This window comes from Oryctolagus cuniculus, chromosome 8, assembly GCF_964237555.1.
Source record: "Oryctolagus cuniculus chromosome 8, mOryCun1.1, whole genome shotgun sequence".
NCBI classification, from domain to species: Eukaryota; Metazoa; Chordata; class Mammalia; order Lagomorpha; family Leporidae; genus Oryctolagus; species Oryctolagus cuniculus.
Window position 1 is genome coordinate 84,369,661 of NC_091439.1, and position 13,996 is coordinate 84,383,656.

The 13,996-nt window shown below is 44.3% G+C and overlaps 1 protein-coding gene across 3 annotated transcripts in view; it reads left to right on the forward strand.

Annotated features, from left to right (window-relative positions):
- The window catches only part of RASGEF1B (RasGEF domain family member 1B), a 653,322-nt gene that overhangs the window by 603,963 nt on the left and 35,363 nt on the right, over window positions 1-13,996 (forward strand). For 2 of the 3 annotated variants that reach the window (XM_051820184.2, XM_002717085.5), the window contains 4 exons: window positions 2,940-3,035; window positions 3,417-3,540; window positions 5,483-5,555; window positions 9,267-10,692. In XM_051820184.2, the coding sequence (XP_051676144.1) occupies window positions 2,940-3,035; window positions 3,417-3,540; window positions 5,483-5,555; window positions 9,267-9,291 (318 nt within the window). In that variant the 3' untranslated portion in view covers window positions 9,292-10,692. Of the gene's footprint in view, window positions 1-2,939; window positions 3,036-3,416; window positions 3,541-5,482; window positions 5,556-9,266; window positions 10,693-13,996 lie in introns of those variants that run through there. The other variant, XM_070047975.1, reaches the window with a different exon arrangement.

Consider the following 13,996-nt stretch of genomic DNA (forward strand, 5'->3'; position numbering starts at 1 on the left):
GTCCAAAGCCAGGAGCCAAGAACTTCTTCTGGGTCTCCCACATGGGTACAGGGGCCCAAGCACTTGGGCCATCTTCTACTGCTTTCCCAGGCCATAGCAGAGAGCTGGATTGGAAGTGGAGCAGCCAGGACTCCAATCAGTGGCCATTTGGGATTCTGGTGCAGCAGGCAGAGGCTTAACCTTCTATGCCACAGCACTGGCCCCAGTAATTTCCTATTTTATAATCTTTCTGTCAAAATGATTAGGATAATAGAAATCTTTGCTCTTTCACATCACAAGTTTATGTGCTTACGGATGTGCCTGGTTTTCAGGCCAGTGGGGGCCAGGGATGCAAATGTGGCTTCCAGAGAGCTGTCAGGAGATGTGAGGGTGATCTGGCTGCGACATCTGTCACTCCATGCATCACCAGGGTTGATGCAGCTGATCTGGCTGGCTAGGCGGGTGTCCCCTTCCTCCCTCACCACTCCACGTGCATCCCTCCCAACACTGCATGCTCGGTCCAAGAGGATGACCTTCCCCACTAGAGGAGGACCGGTCTTCAGTCAGGGGTATGCGAGTAGCTGCCCTCCCTTGCTAGAACCTCCAACAAGCTCTTGGAGCTGGCAGAGCCACATGGCCGAGGCATCTCCTCTTTGGGCCCCCAGTTCCCGGGTTCCCCCATGGAGGAACTGATCCTTGGGGTTCCGTAGCTCTTGTTTTGTTGTCCATGTGGGCAGGGCCACGCAGGCTAGAGCCAGGGTCTGTGTGGGGTTGTTTTCGGAGGTCTCAGCCCAGGGCCTGCACCCTCTCTGCGGCATTTACTTTGTTGTGCGCTGGTCTGTGCTCGCATGGTGGATGGTGAGTCAGAGGGGGGGTGCGTGTGTGGGAGGCACGCAGAAGCTGCGGCTGCTGAGCACTGTGTCTCAGCGATCCAGTCTTCCCTCTCAGCACTGTGCTGTGAAGAACCGTTGCCAGCCATGCAGTTGATATTTACAATAATTTTTCGCTTTTGCCAAAATGTAACAGTTGAAAGACATCCCCATCTCCAGCTTCCTAATATTTTCTTAAAAGACTTCCTGTCCCTTTTATACACACAGCAGGTGAATAGTGGTTTTTTTTTTTTTTTTCTCCAACCTTCAATAAATTTCAGTGATCAGGAAAGAAAAAAGTTTATGTGTTTAAAGTGTCACATCTCTAGGTACCTAATATAAAAAAAAATCAAATCTGTCTCCTACACAGGAACCCTAAAATGCGTTTTTTCTGTATTTGTGTTTCTATGTAAAGTTATTAGCCATCACTTACAGGATTCCATGGCATCCTGTTTCTATGCCTGTGAACCTGATCCTCCCAGCAGCGGTCAGTTCTGGGTGAGGAACTGATGAGAACTTCAAGGTCTAGTTGCCGAGTCTCTGAGCTGAGAAGCTTTGAAAGAGCCTGGGAAACATTATGCCTCATGAAGTCCTCCTACCAACGACATCGTTGGCAGGACCTTCTAGAATCCAGACTTTCACTCTCTCTACTTAATGACCTGTACATTTACTTAGCTTGTGGAAATCCGAAGTCCTAATAATGCTCTTGATGTTTACTATGTTGGATTTGTATAGAGGCCACAGGTTTGAGGGGAGTTAGCCACAAACAAATGAGTAGTTGAGGAAGACTGTGAGGCTATCAGGAAAGGAGTAGTAAGGCACTCTGTTAGATTATTCCTGTGGATAATAACCTAGTAGATTTGTACAGTCAGTAGCACAGCACCTTGCAGGCTCCTATGAGTGCAAAAATCACTGTGCCACCTAGAGTCTATAATCCAGCTAAGGACAAATGACTTGAACTTATGAGAAGTTTGAATATTGTCATGATACAGTAAATGATCAGCCCTACGTGAATCTCACAGTTTAAACACCAGAGTAGAGCATAGAAATAAAGTTCTTCCTTAAAAAAACCCATGTTGAGGAAATAAGACACAGGATCATGTTTGTACAACATTTGCATTGCAGAGAGTTTTGAAAATTTGGAATTTACTGTATCTGACCATTGTTTTCCATGAATTAGGGGTTTAGTAGGATTTAATGTATTTTATTTATTTATTATTTTATTTATTTATTATTTATTATTTTATTTATTTATTATTTTATTATTTATTTATTTATTATTTATTATCTTATTATAAACAAATGTTACCTCATCAAACCAATGAATTGAGGCAGGAAAGTATTATCAAGGAAGATTCTGGTTTTTTTAAACAACTATTACTTGTAATTACACATTTATATTCCTCTTTCACTTGAGGCACATCTAACTCACATGTTGTGCAAGGTCTATCTGAGGTGATTTCCCGGGAGAACAGGTGCTAACTTGTTCTGTCATATACAGGCCAAGTGTACTCAATAGGAAGTTGGTAGCTAATACTGCCTAAAACCCCACAATATATTAAGCAAGGCCTTCCAGGATAAAATAAAATCTTCTGAAAAAAAGTTCATCTAAAACATAGATACTTTACTGATGTGTGGGTTGTGTTAGAGAGAGGAGTCTCACATCTTAAAATCTTGGTACCTGTAATGTTAGTTATTCTGTTAATATTTTGGTGTAATGAAGCCATTGTTAAAGAGAAAGCAAGAATTCTTTAAGACATTTTTTCCTTTCATCTTAGCTACAATTTCTTCTTTACAACTAGATGTTAGTGTATACTAGCATTAGAAAAACTAGGAAAAAAATTGTAGGAAAAGCATTACCCTGTCCACTTCCCAACAATACTTGTCCTTGCTGTGTTTGGGTTATTAATAGCGTTTGCATCTTAAGCACAATGGCAGTAGGGAGGAAACTGGTCTCATACCACTTTAATACATTGTGGCCTTTCATGTAATTCAAAGTTAATGTCCCTCATTAATCTTTTGTATTACTTGACAAGAGGCTAAATGTTTATTTGCCCAGACAAACCAGAATCTTTTTTTTTTTTTCTCTAGATTGTGATACCATTCTTCAGTCTCTTAATCAAAGACATTTATTTCCTCAACGAGGGCTGTGCCAACCGCCTTCCTAACGGTCATGTCAATTTCGAGGTGAGTGTGAAAAAGTAGTGTGCAAGCAGAGGGTGAGGGGCGGCTTCTCCAGCCTTGTGTCCCAAGCTGGTATCTGAAGCTGATTCTGCAAATTCAGAACAAATGTTCTCTTTCCCTACTACTTTATAAGAAATCAACAAGACTAAGTAAACTGTAGCTGATGCATTATTATTATTATTATTATTATTATTATTAGAGTGAACTTCAGTTAAGTTTTAGCAATACCTAGCAAATAAAGTTTTTATTCAATTAAGAAAATTATGTAATGCAGAGGTTTGAAAACCAAAAGGAAGCATTCTGAATATGGAATTGTTTCTTTCAGGCTCCAATTTTTTTTTTTAAATGACCGCCTTTAAATTCTTTTCTCTGATTGTCTTCCAGAAATTTTGGGAATTGGCCAAACAAGTGAGTGAATTTATGACGTGGAAACAAGTAGAGTGTCCATTTGAGAGGGACCGGAAGATCTTGCAGTATCTTCTCACAGTACCAGTTTTCAGTGAAGATGGTGAGGCCAATGAGTTGGAACTGGCGCTAGCATCCCCAAATCCTGTATTTAGGAAATTAGTATAGAAATGCATGGTGGTGCTTGGTTCTTTTTGTTGTATGAGGGCTGTCCTCTGTCTCTTCCACCTTAAAGGTTTTTGTTGCACAGAAAACCTTATGACCTATTCCTAAAATATTTTTACTTAATAATCATGCATAAATAGTATTTTTCTTTAAACATTCTTTCTGGCATAAGAGGGGCTTCAAAAAGTTCGTGGAAAATTCACATTGTGAAAAATCTATGCATTAGTTTTTTGAAAATTGAAAATTTGGGGCACCAAAGTAAGCTTCTCATTGTTTTTGAAAGGCAGAAAGACACAGAGATCTCTCATCTGCTGATTCACTCCTCCAGGTGCCTACAATAGCCAGGCCTGGCTAGGCGACCGCCAGAGCCAGGAACTCAGTCTGGGTAACTTACGTGGGTGGCAGGGACCCAAGTGCTTGAGCCATCAACAGGGTCTGCATTAGCAGGAAGCTAGAATGAGGAGCAGAGGCAGAACTTGAACCCCACACAGCAATATGGGATGTTTCTTCCAGGCTCATAATTTGTGATGACATTCCGAAACTGTATCTTAACTGCTATACCGAATGCCCACCCCTAAACTTATCTTTTAATTAAAGTTTTCCACAGAATTTTTGTAGTACCATTGTACCACATCTGCAAAACTTTTGGCATAAGCGGAATGTCATGGAAATATTTTTTTTCATTGTTTGGGCTTGCTTCAATGGAGAAAAGGACGTTTTGTGTGTAGATAGGGTAATTTGGGGAAAGAAATCCAGAACAGTAAATTGCTATCCCCTACTGTTTGAAAAAGTAGTGCGAAGATTTGACCTATTAAAGCTTTTGGGAATTTGGGGGCTGGCGCTGTGGCGTAATGGGTAAAGCTGCCACCTGCAGAGCTGGCATCCCATATGGGCACTGGTTCAAGTCTCAGCTGCTTCATTTCTAGTCCAACTCTCTGCTATTGCATGGGAAAGCAGTAGAGGATGGCCCAAGTCCTTAGATCCCTGCACCCATATGGAGACCCAGATGAAGTTCCTGGCTTTGGCCTGGCCCAGCCCTGGCCATTGTGGCCATTTGGGGAATGAACCAGAGGATGGAAGACCTCTCTATCTCTCTGTGCCTCTGCCTCTCTGTAACTCTGCCTTTCAAATAAATAAATACATCTTTTTTTTTTTTTTTAAAAAAAGCATTTGGAATTTGAAACAAAAAAAGTAATTAAGTATTTACAGAAAGAAATCACCAGGAGAGAGAGTTCACAAAAGACTTAGAGATTTATTCTACTGAATTTTGTCCTAATATGGGAAGCAATAACAAATATTAACCAATGATTTCTCATAGTAGATTGATAGTGTTTACAGTAATGAGTGAAGAACATTTTGGGTTAATATTACGTATTTCAGAGGAAACATGCTTGTTTTTAATCTCTATAAATAGGATTAATAACAAGCCTTTAAATTTCTGGGTGAAGTTTCTTTCTGCTTTAAAAATAAGAAAAACATATTAGAAGGATGGAAAGTGGCCCCAGAGACCTGCCTTCTTACCACCTGAGGGCTTCTCAGAGCTAAGCTCCCAGGAAAGGACCTCCACTCCTTTGTAAAGAACGTGCCATGGAGTGCGTGACAGCGTCATGTGACCTGAATTGAGTGTGCCTTTAGCCTCATAAATTCTTAGTTAATAAAGTGCCTTTTAGGCCCAGACATTCTTGGGGTTTGTTGAGATGGTCAATCAGATGCGATACCCCGTGTTCTTTGTGAAACAGTGAAGTCTCTCCGTCATGATGCGGTGTCTTGAGAGCATGTTTTGTGACAGGGTTGGGTTCAAGTTGAACAGGGGATGGATGGGGTGTATGTACTGGGACAAGGCACAGTGGTGATGCACTCTTTCTTCATGTTGATTGTAGCGCTCTACCTGGCTTCTTATGAGAGTGAAGGCCCTGAAAACCATGTAGAGAAAGACAGATGGAAGTCTTTAAGGTGGGTCTCCTTGCTTCTCATTGTTGTGCTGCTCTACAGGAAATGACCGTTTATTTGAAGAAAGCTGTGTGCTTTGTGCGGGAAGTCCCTGCCTACTGCCCCAAGTCCTCTACACCGTGTATCCTGTTACCCACATCTCTGTGGCCTGTAGTTCTCGTTACCATCATTCAGTTTTATTGCCTTTCTTTGTTTTGTTGTGCTTGATTTTTGCACTTGCAGATGAATGATGATATTGTTCTTGTAACCCTCTCCCATTTTGAAATGGAATGAGGAACTGAAATTATCCCTTGCTATAGTTGAAAGAAAGCACCAATTCTATTTGTCGAAAAGATCCAAAGTTCAGCCCTTATTTCTGAAGGGTTCTTCAAACACTAAAATTTTATTTGCCTTGTGATAAAACAGAACTAAGTACAGCTGACTTGATAAAGTTGGGTGTGTCACTTACCAACCAGATCTCAGTACTCACTGGTTTGAAGGAGAGTTTGGACTTGTAAACTAATCTGGAGTTTTTTCAAATTTGAAAGCTTTGCTATTCGGTTAGTATTTGTAGACGGATCTCGGATAAGTAACTGTGCATTGTAAGCATTTGAGGTGCTTTAACAAATCAGTCCAGGATACAGTATACAAAATCGAGGTTGCTATCATTGTTTTTCTACCAGTAAACTCTGGGAATGTGCACCTTCTTGTTCTGGAATTGCTAGGCTTATTTTCTTTTCTACCTGTTGTGGTCCTGGCATCATTTCGGAGTCTTCATTATACTTGATGTTAGAGCCAGGATGGCTAAGATATTCACGTACTTGGTTTTGTGAGGTCTAGTTTGTTTCAAAGGATATTTTAGGCCTCTTTCTTGGTACCTCTCAGGGAGGAAGGATGAGGTGAGGGACACACGTGTTGGAATTACTTTGCTTATTAGAACAGGTCATTCTGATGGGTAAGGGCTGGAGATGTGTCTTGTATCCACAGACAGAAGGTACAGTCAAGGCTTGCAGTTGTGAGAATATAACAGGCTCACTTAGCTGGTGCTCAAACCTATTTTTTTTTTTTTTTACAATTATGTGCCAGCCAGGGGAACAACATTTTGTATTGAAAGACATTTGCTTCACTCTCTTAAATTTTCATGTACAAACATGAACCTCAGAGTAAGCATCTTGCTGGATAAAAGATTTGGGAATTAGTCTTTTTTAAATTATCCATTTTTTTAAAGGTTTATTTATTTTCTTGAGAAACATAGCTACAGACAGAAAGAGGGAGAGACAGAGAGAAAGGTCTTCCATCCATTGGTGCACTCCCAAAAGGCCGCCACAGCCGGAGCTGAGCCAATGCGATCCGAAGCCAGGAGCCAGGAGCATCCCCAGGTCCCCCACGCAGGTGCAGGGGCCCAAGGACTGGGGCCATCTTCTACTGCTTTCCCAGGCCATAGCAGAGAGCTGGATCAGAAGTAGAGCAACAGGGATGCTGGCACCGCAGGCAGAAGCTTAGCGTACTGTGCCCCAGCGCCGACCCCTCAAGTTATCCTTTTAAGATGACTCTAGCCTTTTTTATCCTATATTTCTGCTTTTTTATCCTTCCTTTCTATTTTTTGAGGCCCTTGGGATAACTTAGATATTTTTACTTTCCTTATAGTTGTTTAAAACATTGGTGAGCACGTAAATTGGTATGCATAATTGACACCTGGCATCCCTGTTACCTGTGGTCTCGAGACATATTAAAATAAGCCAGACCTACCTACAGTTTGGTGTTTTTTTTTTTTTTTTTTGACAGGCAGAGTTATATAGTGAGAGAGAGAGACAGAGAGAAAGGTCTTCCTTCTGTTGGTTCACCCCCCAAATGGCCACCACGGCTGGCACTGCACCGATCCGAAGCCAGGAGCCAGGTGCTTCCTCCTGGTCTCCCATGCGGGTGCAGGGCCCAAGCACTTGGGCCATCCTCCACTGCCTTCCCGGGCCACAGCAGAGAGCTGGACTGGAAGAGGAGCAGCCAGGACTAGAACCGGCGCCCATATGGGATGCCGGCGCCGCAGGCGGAGGATTAACCAAGTGAGCCACGGCAGTGGCCCCAGTTATTTTTTTAATTTATAGAGTTTTTTTACTTACTTATTTGAAAGGCAGAGCAACAGAGAGGTATTGAGAGAGAGAGAGAGAGAGCAAGCGAGAGCTCCTCCAACCACTCCCCAAATGGCTACAACAACCAGGGCTGGGCCCAGCTGAAGCCAGGAGCCCAGGAACTCCATCTAGGTCTCCCACATGAGTGTTGGGGCTAGAGTACTTGGGCCATCATCTGTTGTGCTACCTTCCCAAGCACATTAGCAGGGAGCTGTATTGGAAGCAGAGTAGCCAGGGGATGCTGATGTCCCATGTGGCAGTTTAACCCCACACCAACACAGCACTGGCCTCCAGTTATTTTTCAGACATTACTATTCTATGACAGTTTCCTGTTGATCAGTGGTTAGGGTGCAGAGATTAGCATGTCAGAGGCTTGATAGTAAAAGTTAAAGATTGAATTTTATAATTTCTTACTGTTTCTCCGTGTGCTGTATATGTACACAGTGTACAATAACATATGACAGTTGGCTGGTTGAAATGTTACCAAAGAATTCCGTGGAGAATTTAGAAATGTGAGGTGAAAAAGAGGGCGCCCTAGCTTAAATTCCATCCCAAATCCATGAATCGCTCTGCAGTTAACTCACTTGCTTCTGGGAAGGACTGGTTGAGGGACAAGCAGTGGCACAAAGCACTGAGTGACATATGAGGAAAGATTGACGCAACACTGAAGGACTCGTTTCCGTGTGAAAGTTGGATTTGAGGAGACTTGAACTACAAGCTCTCCTCTGTGTCTACACTGTAGCCAGGCACTGTCTTGTCCACGCCTCTCTACTCCTTGGTCCACCTCCCCGCTGAGCGCAGCTGTGCGAAAGCAGCTTCCTCTCTTTTTAGCAGCCACCTGTCGGTTGGTGCCGTGTGTGTGGTTCTGTTCCCTGCTGCCATGGAAGCCTGTTCAGGGCCAGCAGCGGCCCCTTCCCCAGCCCTGCACACTCTGTCTTGTGCCCCATTGCTCTCCAGCCCCTGCTCCTGCACTGCTGTGGGATCGGTGACTGCAGGTGTTGACCAAGGCATAGCAACCGGCAACTGCATGAATGTCACGTGGCTACTTAGTATTCTGGAATGATAGTAGCTACCTGGAAATTTGTCAGTATATCAGATTTGAAGACAAGCAGGTATTTCTACACAGACGCTTCCTGTTGTCCCTGGAGCCATTCATTGCAGGCCCGTACATATATCAGTGGCAGTGACATACACCTTTGAGGGCACACACCTTTCTTGTCACCTACTACTTAAATGCTCCCAGTGGTCATGGAAGCTGGAAGGTGAAAGAGGCTTCTCTCTTCTAAATAAACACTTCTGCCTTCAAACCAGTGCATAACGGAAAGCTTTGCAAATCATTTTTGTTTTAATATAAATAAGACCACTCAACTTACAGATGTATCTGTACACAGGGCTTTGGCCATCCTCACTAATAGCTGTGTGGTTTCAGGGACCTAAAAGAGCCAGTAGGACTTCAAAGCTTGACTCTCCCCCCATCCCTACCCCCATTTTAACCATGGAAAATCAAACTTAAAACAGGAAAGATAAAATGACTAGCAGGCAAGGCATTTTATTTTAATCCAACTTCAGGTCGTCCGCCTCTTCTCAGGACTGTCTTCTGTGTTCGCAGGTCCAGCCTCCTAGGCAGAGTTTAACATACGGGAGCTCATTGCTGCTGCTGCTGCTGCTGCTGCCGCCGACACACACAACACACACCGTGCAGATTGCCGAGGGGCTGGCCTTTGTTTTCTGATGTCACATTCTACAAAAAAAAAGAATCAGGAAAACTGCACAGTCCTCCAAGTGCCGCACTCGGCCAGGCAAGCGCGTTCACTGGCGAGCAGATGGGGAACTGATCACCCACGGCCGACAGGTCCACGCCGATTGTGTGCGGCTGCCGTGTTCACGGAAGACACTTGAGGAAGGCTTCTCCCCAAAGATCCTGGCTCTGCACATGATTCATCTCCTGGAATTTCCATGTGAATCACAGCGCTGCACCTGGATCCAGTTCGCTTTTGTCTGTGTTTGTTTTTTTTTTTTTTTTTTTTTTTTTTTGGTTGAACATTTGCTGCTAATGGGACTTACTCAGCTAAGTGCTGGCTCTTAGGAAGCCCATGTGTCTTTGTTAACTTAAATGAAAAAGGGAGAGGAGGGAGGGGAAAACACCCTCACTTTAGATTCCAACCCTTAGCTGGAGCAGCTCGGGCAGAGAGGGACAGACTGGCTGGATGCTGCCTCCGAACTTTGCCCCCTGTGTTGTGTGCAGTGTAGGAGGTTCCTCTCCCCCCTCCTCCGACAAGGTTTTGAGTTGGCTGCTGGTTAGCAAACTCGTTTGTACCCATATAAGTTATTTAATATAATAATGAAGCTCAACACTGTGGTAGGAAAATAGCCACTAGGAAAAAAAAAAAAAACAGCAGAGTTTGTCGTTGGACTGCTTAGCAAGCGAGGACTTTCTGGTTGATTTTGCCTGAGCTGTTTACAACGGACCACTATGTTCTACAGAGGCATTTTTCAGTCTTTTTTTTTTTTTTTTGTTATTTCATTTTCTTGTAAATTTAAATAATCTGACTGTATAGGTCTTGGAAAAACCCACAGCATAATGGCCTAATTGCAATTTAATTTTTTTTAACTGTTATTTTTCATTTCTTGTCAGTCTCCTGGAGACTAAGCCTATAAACAAAGAACACACTGGGGAAGTTAACTCCAACCCCCCACTGCAGGGGGGAACAAAACCAATGGGAAACACCTCTTTGTTAACTCAAGGACTGATTGGATTGTGAAACAGTTGCCCTTGTTAAACATCTAAATAAGCCTGTGGTTGCTCTGCGAACAGCCATCCTATTTATTTACTCTAGGAGAAACTGTAGAGTAGTAATCCGTGCTAATGAAACAACAAAACACCACGTCTAAAACAGAGATGTATTTAAAAACTTAGTGGCATGGTTTCCAGAAACAGAGCATGTCTGTGTGCTGTGCGCCATCTCAGCACGCCTCAGATGTCTCCCAGTTGCCTCTTAAAAGCCATCAATACATTTTACACTCTGCGGTCAGGATTCGTGGCGTCTTTTCTTTTGTGGACGGGTTGTTGGGTGGGTGGACTATAGGCAAGATCTTCCAAACAGGTGACCATGCCTGGAAGCGAGTGGAAGTCTTTCAGGGTATGTACACGGGCATTGAGTTTCCAAAGACGGATAATGGTGGATATTTAATAAATACCATTTGCCAGGCTCTAAGTTTTAGCAGACATTATGTCATCATCTGCCTTTTTTTTTTTTTTTTTTTTTGGTGTAGAGACAATTAGAAAATAATAATTTGTCCAAGGCCAAATGACTAATGAGAAGCACAAAGATTGGAACTAGGCCTTCTGATTCTAGAACTCAGATTTTAAGCCACACCGCCATGGCAGGTGCAACTTCAGCATCCTGGCAAATCACCTGGGGTCTTGTTTCCCTGCAGATTTTGGTCCTGCAGGTTTGGGGTGGGGTCCAGGGGCTGCTGATGCTGCTGTCCTGGGAGCCTGCCTAGAATCCAGGGCTCTCTTGTCCCATTTGTCCCCCTGAGATGTTAATTTCTGGGGGTTATCCCAGAGTGCCACGGGAAATTTTCTGCTACATTTTCCCAAGACAAGGGGGCCACACCACACCACAGAGGGCACCAGGGAAGCAGCGGTGCTGGTTGGGAGCAGAAGCAGAGGTGAGAAAAAAGTGTGTGGCCTTTATTGAGGTGTCCCAGGACGGGCACAGCAGGGCAAGGTAGCCGGTTCCTTACTGGGGAGCTTGAATATTTCCAGCAGGCTCTGGGCTGTGAGGCGGTCTCTAGGGTTCTGGTACCCAGGCCTGGGGTGAGTTAGGCCAGTTTCTGTATTGGCTTAGAGTGTGAGAGTCAGATAAAGAGGGAGGTTGTAGGACTGGTTGGTTTGCATACGAAAAGGATATTCCTGGGCCTAGCACCTGGCTGAGTTACCTTTCCCTGGGAAAGTCAGACTCTGGCCAGCAAGATACTTAAGATGTCAAAACATCACAGGATGCGGGAAATGTGGTTAATACAAGTCCACAGTGCTGCCCGTTTCCCCGAACTCTACCGCCTCACTTGGTAGCAGCAATGTTAGCCTCCCAGCCCTCTAGGTCAGGGGCCTGTGAAGTGTGGCTGCTGGCCAAACCCAGTGCTGGCTGCCTGTTCTGCGTTGCCCACAAGGCATTGGTGGCAGAAACCAACAAAAAGGTTAATTCATGGCCAGCGCCTCGGCTCACTAGGCTAATCCTCCGCCTTGCAGCACCGGCACACCAGGTTCTAGTCCCGGTCGGGGCATCGGATTCTGTCCCGGTTGCCCCTCTTCCAGGACAGCTCTCTGCTGTGGCCAGGGAGTGCAGTGGAGGATGGCCCAAGTGCTTGGGCCCTGCACCCCATGGGAGACCAGGATAAGTACCTGGCTCCTGCCATCGGATCAGCGCGGTGCACCGGCCGCAGTGCGCCGGCTGCGGCGGCCATTGGAGGGTGAACCAACGGCAAAAGGAAGACCTTTCTCTCTGTCTCTCTCTGTCCACTCTGCCTGTCAAAAAAATAAATAAATAAATAAAAAATAAAAGGTTAATTCATGACATGAAAATTATGTGAAACTCAAACGTCAGTGTCTATACGTCAAGTCATGACCGTGCTCCTTTGTTTTCTTGCGGCTCTCTTCTGCTGTAACTGTGGGTCTCAGAATCTTCAGTATTTACTCTCTGGCCCTCTACTGAAAGCATACTGCCCCCTGATCTAAGTGGTCTATAGTTTACAAAAGCGCTATGAGCGCTCTCTTTCAGCATTAGATACCTAAATGTGGCTGCTGAAAAAAATTTTCTTAACCTGGCCTTGGGCCTGCAAAACCTGATTCCAAGGCTAAATGGGTTTTCACAGATTGCGTTCTCATGTTCATCCGTAGCCTCTTGTTTTAAAGTCCAGGGAAGCCAGAGGCTTAAACCCCGCGTTGACTGTGGACATCGTGTAGTATTCTCCCTTTTGTGCTGTGTGTGTATTTGGGTTCCTCAGCGGGTTTATGGGTGGCTTTTACAGTTTAGTTGGCTGGATGGAGGCCTGGGCAAATACAAGCGCAAACATGGCCCTGAGCTCCTGCCATTCAGGTTGTGCTGTGTCCGGGCACGCCTTGCATTCCAGAGCTGCTGGGCCCCGAGGGGCCCTCTCTGCTCGCTGGGATTACGGAGGTAAAAAGAGAAGACTACATCCCTTACTCCTGGAGGCGTCCCCTGCTGTTGAGGACACAGTGGAGTTCCCCACCAACAAAGACGCCTAACTGGAAACTGATTGTCTCGCTTTTGTCTTTGGGGGATTTTAGCCTCACCTCTCCACCTCACCTGGCTCTGGCACCGCTGCTATTTCCTCTTACCTCGTTCTTCTAGTACTCTTTGATTTCCTTTTGTACCTTGTTTTTCTAACTGCTGTTTGCACATCCTCTGAATAGGAGCCTATGAACACATAGCCCACATTGAAAGCCAAGTTGCTCAGCTCCATCAAAATGGAGCTGTAGATGAACATCCTGTACCTTCCGCTGGGGTGCTTTTCCTTTGCCCCTTGGTCCCTCGGGACAAAAGACAGTGCTTACCTCTCTTGCAGACCTGTCTCCTATTCTGATGGAGAATTTGCAACCGAGAAGCACTAAGCAGCTTAGGCTAATTTTTCTGTTGGAGGTAGCTGGGAAAGGTTCAGAGGAATTCCCGAATTCGTTTCCTGTGGGGAAAAATGTGGTTAGCGACCTGGAAACTACTAGGGAAACAGAAAACATATTCTGATGGCGACTCTATTCTTTATTCTTAACAAACTTGAAAAGGAAAGGCTTTTGTCAGACTTGGGCTTTTAGCGGTTTAGTAAAAGAAAAAAAAAATGGGGCACTCCCTGGATAATTCAAGCTGAAGGTTTTTTTCCTTGGGTTTGAATGATTAGATAATTGTCTCAATTCTCTGCTTCTTGCAATCAAGATCACTTGATTCTACTCAACGCTAACAAAGAGAGGTTGGGGTTCAGGGTTTACGTATCCAAATTCTAGTTTAGGAATGTGTCATTCACAACTGTAAACAAGACTGGTTCTATGAAATAACTCAACCATCATTCTATACTTAGGAATCAACTCTTCTTAAAAGATGCCCTTTTTTTAAAAAATGTAATGCAATAAGGCAATTCTTACATAGTCAATATGTTTTTAGTGCAAACATCATTGAGCAGGCTCAAATTCTGCTCTGCAAGCCTGAAACCGTCACTTTTTTAGAAATTTTAAGATTTATTTATTTATTTGAAAGGCAGAGTTACAGAGAGAAGGAGAGAGAGGAGAGGTGAGAGGGAGAGAGCGAGCTTCCACACACTGGT